The 8,895-nt window shown below is 40.5% G+C and overlaps 1 protein-coding gene across 2 annotated transcripts; it reads left to right on the plus strand.

Moving 5' to 3' along the window:
* The first annotated feature begins 361 nt into the window (after positions 1-361).
* On the plus strand, positions 362-8,619 carry LOC117838892 (branched-chain-amino-acid aminotransferase-like protein 1). Of its 2 annotated transcripts, XM_034719085.2 has the most exons (19): positions 362-676; positions 1,182-1,280; positions 1,702-1,773; positions 1,866-1,958; positions 2,185-2,322; positions 2,664-2,722; positions 2,859-2,961; positions 3,898-4,086; positions 4,179-4,279; positions 4,356-4,410; positions 4,639-4,725; positions 4,880-4,931; positions 5,263-5,348; positions 6,294-6,347; positions 6,472-6,555; positions 6,639-6,710; positions 7,395-7,475; positions 7,770-7,805; positions 8,199-8,619. In XM_034719085.2, exons 1-19 carry the CDS (start codon positions 572-574, stop codon positions 8,325-8,327), a joined length of 1,695 nt encoding a protein of 564 aa, XP_034574976.1. In that variant the 5' UTR covers positions 362-571; the 3' UTR covers positions 8,328-8,619. The 2 variants fall into 2 exon arrangements, with proteins under 2 accessions (XP_034574976.1, XP_034574977.1); XM_034719086.2 differs by lacking the exon at positions 362-676 and having other exon boundaries at positions 1,227-1,280; positions 1,863-1,958.
* The last annotated feature ends 276 nt before the right edge of the window (positions 8,620-8,895 follow it).

The raw sequence follows: 8,895 nt of genomic DNA on the forward strand, positions 1-8,895 counted from the left end.
ACCCAACAAGCTGGAGCAACCAGCCCATACACGAACTGGATCCGCTAAAAAATACGCTCACTGGAACAAACATGTTACAAAGACGATGCAGTACATACCCGTTTGGTTGCAATGAAGTTAACTATTTTGTAAAAAAAAATGTACTTGGAAACACTGTTAGATATCTTCCGGTCACCTAAAACTACGTGCTCAAGCCCCCGCCCCCGCCCCCGCCCCCGCCGGACACTTGTTGACAACCAACGGGGCGCTCGTTTTTTTCTTTGTTTGCTGTCTAATCTCTCCGTGGCCGGTGGCCCCCTCGCAGCGGCGTCGTGCTCCTCCTCAAGTCCCGTCGCTCACTCGCGGCTCGCCACTCCACTCCAGTTCCACCCACCGGGGGGCCACGACACCGCACCACACCACTCGTGCTCGTCGCCTCCTCCTCCCCTACTAAATTACCCCCACCTTCCCTATCGGACCAATTCGATTCGGAGGAGCGACCCGTCAGATCAAATCAAATCAAAACCAACCGGCACGAGATAAGAATCCCCCCTTGTCGACCGACGAGCCGCGGCGCTGCCGAAGGGGGGGAATGGGGTCGCCGGCGCCGGAGGGGGAGGGCCAGGGCCCCGTGGTCATCCACGCGTGGTCGGCGCCGCGCTCCCTCAGCACCAGCCTCATGTACTCCTTCGCCCAGGTGCGTCGTGCGTGTCCTGCCCTCGCCAACCTAGTCCCTCCGCTCTGCGCTGCTCGTGACTCGTGAGACAGCGCTCCGAAGCTGCCGCTGCCGCGGCTGGCCTCGTGAGGATTCGGAGACGGCGATCGAGATGGGTAGCGGTTTAGGATCGTAGGAACCCATCCCTGCCCAATGCTCGCGCGTTTGGTCAACCGTGTGATTAGCGTTCTGTTGAGGAGAGGAGGGTCTGGGACTGGGAGGGGCGCACGCGGGGGCTGCTTGTCCCGAGTGCCGCTTGGTTGGGGACTGCTTGCTCTGCGTTTGGGCGCACGCGTGCTCTGTTCTGTTTCAAGTGAGCAGGGAGTAACCGATGGTCCGAGTCCCGCTTGATTGGACCTTAAACCATGCCTTTCTTTCCCCTTCTACTCATGCATGTGAATCTGATCATCGGTTTCTCATCATGCAGTGACTTTATCACTGACTTTCACCTGCTCTGTTTTTTTTGGGGTCTACTCTCTTGTTCCAGAGGGACGACATGGAGGTGCTTGACGAGCCTCTCTACGCCAATTTCCTGCAAGTCACCGGCGTCGACAGGCCCTACCGCGAGGAACTCCTGTCGAAAATGGTCAGGCTCTGCGCACTCAATGACCGAGCTATAACTTACCGCTTTGCATTGAATGGAAATAATCAGCATTTCATCTGACCTGATGAGATGTTTTGATGACGGGAACTGGTTTTTGTATGGAGCTTAATGGTTATAAGCTGCATTATCTATATGCATATGCCACTTTCATACTCCTTTTTTTTTAAAAAAAAAGCACCATACTCTTTTCTGCCCCCAAGTAGTTGCCTGGCTCTAGGACCTTTTTGGTGGGAAATTCCCACTATTTTTTATTAATCCCAACTCCTTTCATGTAGAAAATGCTACCACGCACCATAAACACGTGTGCCTGTTTTGCAAGGATCAGCAAAATGTTTCCAGAAAATACTGTCATCCATTGTGTGTATTCTGTGTAATTGAGTCACTTGGGGTATTTCTGGTGCAGGATCCCGATGGAAATAAGGTTGTCAAAGAAGCGATCTTTGGCCCAGGGGAGAAAACATACCGTTACTGCAAGGTATGGCTTCAAAACTTTAGTGCACACTGCACAGCTGTTTGTGAAATGCAGTGCTATTTATATCCACTAATCTCCTTTCTTTTTTTTAGTAGCACATCTCAAAGCAACGCCTCCCAAACCTGTCCAGTGACCTGATGAAGAAGGGAAAGCATTTCATATTGATACGTAACCCTCTAAATATACTGGTACCTGACTACCTGTCACCTTTTTGTCTAAGCATCACACATGCAGCTCGCTATATTCTAGTGTTGCACAATTTATATTTTCTGTAGCCTTTTCAGTTGCTTTTTTTTCAGAAAGGAAGCCCATGATGCTTTCCAAATTATTTTGTTTTAGCAGAATTTGCATATTTTATAGTGTACCTAATACCTACTGTCTACCACTAATAACATTCAATTCCATATATCCCAGCCATCTTTTGATAAAGTCGTTCCACCATCCTTCTTGGAGCTTGGCATAGGCGAACTTGTCTCAATATACAGTGAACTATGTGGACTTGGGAAGCCACCGCCTGTGATAGATGCAGATGACCTGCAACGGGAACCTGAGGTAAATCTATAATTTGTTAATGCGATCGTTTTATCTGAGTGACAGTTGTCCATATTATGATTGTAGTCTAAAAATAATAGATGCCATCTGCTATGATGGTGCAGTAAGCTGCTTTGAAGGGCATGACATTTTAGTTGTTCTTTTAAATCCTCAGCTTTTATGCTTTACCAACCACTCTAGTGCTACATTAGTTCGCATCAGTTTTGATGACCATGATTCCTGATCCCTGCAATTTAAATACTGCGATGCAATTGTTTGGTGGTTTCAATCCTTTGCTACATTTTCCACAGTTTTTATTTTTGCGGTCCAATGTATTCAGTTTGTTTGCACCTCACATGCAGGTTGTCTTGAGGGGACTCTGTGAGGATCTGGGCATTCCTTTCCAGCCACAAATGTTGAAGTATGTTTTTTTATGTTGAACATGATACTGGCACTAGTTTTAGACTTTTGCTGTGATCAAATATGTAGCCTCATCGTGTATAAGGTTTAAAAGCGCTCCAATGTGTTATTCAGTTAGAACTATTTCCCCTTTTTAGATGGGAAGCTGGCCCCAAGGAATTTGATGGTATATGGGCCCCCTGGTGGTATAGGAGTGTGCACAAGTCTACAGGTTTCTCTAAGTTCCGTCAATATCCTTCGGTAAGCATACATCAAACATCTCTCTTTTCCAGTATTTCATGAGTACTTCTGTCCTGGATATTTGCACAGACAGCCAGTTCTACCATTGATTAAAATTTAAGATGGGCCTGCTGAAAAAAAGGTAAATGGTAAGAATGATGGAAGGTTATGGCTATAAAACCTACCAAGACAAACTGAAGTATTTTATTTAGAATAAAGGTGACATAAATATCTCCATAGCTTGCTACTTTTCAAAACCGTATTTTAATAGGGGTTGTTTAGGGAAAAGGTGAATGTGATACCATGAATCGCATGTTTTGCTATACCAATTTCTTCTGGTGTAGCGACAAAATTAATTGGTTGGAGAAAGTGCTTTATAAGAATGTATTTTGTTGTAGAAGATGGTTTGATTCGCATTTTCTGCTGGAGAACTTGATCTCTTAATCACTCCACTAAACATCTTGGTCTTCTAGTTTATTCGTGACTCAAGCAATTTTACAACCAATATCTGAAATGTTTTGTTAGTGGGTTTTCCTTGAGAACTGATAGATCATACAGCCATTGTTTCACAGAAAACTTTAGCACGATGTCATTGGTATGGTCTGAAATTAACATATAAAATATGGTGTTGGTTGATCTGAAACCAGATTTACCATTGTTCTCCTTGAAAAGCCACTGTTAATACCTAACTCATGATCATGACTTTGTTGACATTTGTGCATCTCGTTGCACGACCTGAGACCTGATGCTTTATGGTGATGATTAAGCTGTGACCGACTGAAAAAAATGAAAACATGTGGAAAGAAAGTGTCTTGTTAGTAAATGAGCACTTTGCAAACTATCAATATTTTAACATATTTCCTTTAATAGTTTATCAGAATGCAATTCCTGTAATCTTGCTGTGGTATACCATTGGTACAGTTCTTAATTACCATAGAGTTTCTTATTTGATTGCAGACTTTCCCATTCGCATTATATGACCTCCTTGAGCAAAGCTTGCCTTTTTACAACATGCTGAAGCGCCAAGTAAGGGGAACAATAGGATCTCAGCAACCATTATTACCTGATCCTCCTCTGCCTGTCCCTGCAAATAAAAAGATTCTAGTTTGGGTTGGAGATGAACTTTTGCCTCGTGACAGTGCAAAGGTATTTGTCACTGGTACCTTGTGGTACGCCACCAGTATTATCGCATATGATTAATCTCCCCTTTCTCTTCTCTAATCATCTATCTTGTAAAGGTTTCAGTGTTTGATTCAGTTGTACAAGGAGGAGATGCTGTTTGGGAAGGTTTACGTATATATGATGGAAAAGTATTCAAACTGGATGAACATTTGGATAGGTGCAGTTGCTAGTTCTATCTTCTTTCAGCTTATGATCTATCTAATGGCTGACCTCCTCTTTATTCTTTCGTCTAGATTGTTTGATTCTGCAAAAGCTATGGCCTTCAGCAATGTGCCCACCCGTGACTGGGTAAACTACCTTTTCTTACTAGCGTAATGATCATACCATATATTGTGTTGCAACACGGTTTTTGCTGATGCCTTATATGCCTTCTTGTGCTTGTTTTGGATTGAAGGCACACTGTATTTTGTTGTTGTGGTTGTCTAGAATCTTATTTTTCCCCTTAGAGAGGGTCTCTGACAACCAATTTTGAACTATTTCTGAAATGAGCTTCATCTTGCACATGTTTTGGTGCAGATTAAGGATGCTGTTTTTAAGACTCTGATTGCAAATGGAATGTTCAATAATGCTCATATAAGGCTCACACTCACCCGTGGGAAAAAGGTAATACAGATCAAGATTCACCAGGATGTTGTTTTTACAGTATGTTATTTGTCACCTTCTGGGCATAACCTGCTTGCTCAGCTCTCCTGCGTGTTCGAGTAAATAAAAAACTGCTTGCTCATTCTATTCACTGGCTATGTTTTTTCAAGTGAAGGTGACATCTGGAATGAGTCCAGCTTTCAATCTTTATGGGTGCGCCCTGATTGGTATTCATCTTTTGTCCACCTTTTTCTCTTTCCATCCATGCGCACCTTTTTTCTCTTTTGCATCACGAGTCCACCTTTGAACATTAAAAGAAAAACTCAATTGGGGCGTGGGACGCCCCCCCCTGCTCTAACTCTAACCATTCTGCCACAAGCATAGACAAGGCATGTTTGTCCACAAGCCATAACGCACAAGCTGGTAACTGTTGATTGCCTTGTTATGGTATAGCTGTTGATATATGCCACTGTTAGGTCCAATTTAATTGTAACAGAGGCTTTTTAAATAGATGCTGTTTTGCTAGTTTCCAATAACTTTTTTTTTTCGTTTTGTCAGTGCTTGCAGAGTGGAAACCACCAGTTTACAATAACTCGCATGGGATAAAGTTGGTAACTGCCACCACACGTCGAAATTCTCCAAATGTAAGATCTACTTGTGAACTTCTGCGTGATTTTGTTTTCTTGTTTGCACAATCAGCATTAACTTGGATAAATATCTACCAGTAATTGTTTGTGTTTTTTTTCTCGAATACGCAGTAAGAAGAAAAGGAGGGGTTTTGAACCCCATACAACACCACACACATACACACCTTTTACATCATACAGAGAACACTCTCGCCTTAAAAAAAAACAGGCCCAACCAGTAGTAACACCATTACCAATCAGTGCTGACTTAAACCAGTATTTCATCCATACCTAGTAATCTCATCATTTTTTCCCATAAAATCGCCACTGAAAGCATTGGTTTTATATTTTAATAGAAAAATCAGTATTCACAGCATCTCTAATTGAAGTTTGAAGATTAATTATATATTTATTTAGGAGCATGGTTAAGCTTATATATCTGAGACTTAATTTTAAAATGGCATCTCATGTTAAACAACCTAACATCAGCTAAGTTGTGCAAATTTTATGGAATTGAGACTAACCAAATCTTGGACATATACATTATTTGTATCCAATAATTTTGTTGTTTGGTACTTTGGTTTCATAATAGCCACTAGCTTACCTCTAGGCTGATAATACCATTAGACCCAGTTCAGGGATGTCATTTTAACTCATAAATATACTTCTCACCTACAGAAACTTGATATCTGGTTAATGATAGTGGTAGACAAAAATGAACTGGAATTTGTAAAATTTGTATTCGATCACTAACTCTTCAACAGTTAGTGTAAACTATTTGTCTATTTCCTACATCAATTACAATTTTCATTTGTGTCAATGTCTTGCAGTTTCATTATTTCCAATGTTTCATCTGACTCTGATTCAACATTGATTTCAGTACTACGAAATACTGTTTTACTACTTCTGTCATTTGAATTAACAATTATACATGACTGTGGTTATTCTTGTGACTTGTTTCAGAGTATAGATTCCAAGATACATCACAACAATCTTATCAACAATATTCTGGCAAAGGTTCATTTTCCTTGTGATTTGAGCTCTTTCTCATTAACTCTTTATGTATACTTTAACTAAAATGGAGCTTTTTGTCTTTTGATATTATTATTAGTAGTACTCAATTATTCGTCCTCTTATGCAGATAGAAGGTAATCTTGCCCAGGCTGAGGATGCAATTATGCTAGACAAGGATGGTTTTGTATCAGAGACAAATGCAACAAACATTGTAAGCAGGCATACCTTTATCATATCTACAAATAGACATTTGTCATATGATTGCTCTAAAACTGCCACTGTGTTTAAATGTAGTTCATGGTTAAGAAGGGAACTGTACTGACACCTCATGCTGACTATTGCCTTCCAGGCATTACGCGCGCGACTGTAAGTATAACAGATTCCAGATGAACAACTAAGGCCAGTCTATACAATCGCCTTTTTTCAATTTAGAACAACACACAAAAACTTTATTTTTAGATCTTTCTGTTATATTTGAGCACCAATGCTCTTTCCAAGGCTCAAGTGGTTTCACAATACTCAAATTCTGTTGAATGTTGATACTACTGGATATGAATAGAAAATATATATGTTTCTGAAACTGCAGGCATGGTTCTTTCTGCTTTCTTTCTCTTTTTTTTTTGAGACCTTTCTGCTTTCATTTGATAATAGGGATTTTGATGCATAATAGGAAGTTGGGTTGGTTCCTTTTAATTCATTATTGTATATGTTCGAATTGTTGGATTACACGTTCTAAGTTCTAACTGCCTTCAGGGAAAAGTGTAAAATATTTTCAATCAGGGCATATTTAGTTCTATTTTCCTGTGTTAAGCAAAGAAGAGAAACTGCAATGTGTTAGCATATGTTTACATCTGGAAAATATTAGAACATATATTATTGTATCCTTACTGTGGCACTTCTGGTTCTATATACTGGCTTTAGTTATCATAAAGTGCTACATAAATGCATCAATATGGAAACGTGTAGAATTCCTGTTATTTGAAACATTGTGTTTACTAAGTTGAACATGTATCTTTTTAACATTATTCATTTTTTAATTAAAAACAACAGGTCATGGATCTTGTGGTAAAAGAAAACTTTGTGTTACATGAACGGCGCATTAGTCTGTCAGAATTTCACGCTGCAGACGAGGTATGGTACTTTATTTACAGATATCAGTTATATATTTCCTTAAAGTCGCGTGCAAATTTGCGTGCAAACTTATATGATCTTTTAACTAAAGGAGACTATTGAGTTCTAACTTCCTGTTGGTGAACTAACATGACAAGATGTAGTGCACTTTATCAGATTTTCCCTTTCAAGAGGCTTTCATGTTGGATTTGCCATGCACATTATACTTGATGTTCAGAATTATGCTTCTACTAGTATTAGCCTGCCCACACCCATGACATGCTTTGTTCTTACAGCTGTGATTGTCAAATGCAGGTGTGGACAACTGGAACAATGGGTGAAATTACACCGGTGAGTTGACTTTGTTTTGCTACATGGTTATGTTTGTGTCTTTCCTAGTCAGTCGTGTTGCTGTCAAGTGGTTCTCATAAGCTTGAAAAGTGAACTGTGCAGAAATGCTTGCATATATTCTCCTCTTCCGAGGAACATTGTTTGCTTATTCTTTTTTTTTATCAAAGGAGGTTTGGCCACCGTAAATAGATGGCTCTCCATTCTTTTACATGCTGACAAGTGACATCAAGTATCACTACACCTGGACTTGTAAAATGCCTTTTTTCAGAAACTCCCCTTTTGCTATTTTCAGATATAAGTATGTGCTGACTAAGAATGTTCTGAGATGAGTCGTAGCCATTGTTGGCATATCTTATAGTTGCTCCCTTGCTCATACATTCTGCTCTGATTTAGGTTGTAATGATTGATGGGCGTGAAATTGGCGATGGGAAAATTGGTCCAGTCACAAGACAAATCCAGAATGCATACAAAGTCCTGACAGCAGGGCAAGGGGTACCAATACCCAGGAACGGCGATGCATAATCGTCACTCAGGCATTCCTTATCTACATTAGATCCAACCCTCAGGGAGCCTGATTGCATCCATTTAGAGCAGCAATAAAGTAATAACCACCATATGGTGTCAATGTTTAGAGAGGCGCCAGCCCCATGCATCATTGTTGTACCAAACAAAACTGGATTCATGTGTACTATCGTGTACCGCTGAAGATCATGTATTCAATGAGTCATGGCATTGGCATGCGCTTGTATGCGTCTAAGCTGGTTCATGGCTATTACCAACTCAATTTGTTTTACTGTGATTATTGCTGGTCCAATTTGTCATCGTTTTCGCTGCTCAGTGTTGTGGCATATTCAGCGTGCAACATATAACTTTACTGGAGAGCATGGGCAATTTCGTTTTTAAACTAAATAATTGCATGTCCGTTTTTGAATTAAATACGCAAACGGGTATGATGTCGCTTTGTAACAACTAACAAGGGTGCATGTTCGATTAAAAAAACTAACAAGGCTGCAGCAAAACTCGTAATTTGGAGCACTGAGGCATTATTCTTACTGAGATGCTATATCCAGAAGACCAGAACCGAACAATT

This window comes from Setaria viridis, chromosome 9 (genome assembly GCF_005286985.2).
Source record: "Setaria viridis chromosome 9, Setaria_viridis_v4.0, whole genome shotgun sequence".
Lineage (NCBI taxonomy): Eukaryota > Viridiplantae > Streptophyta > Magnoliopsida > Poales > Poaceae > Setaria > Setaria viridis.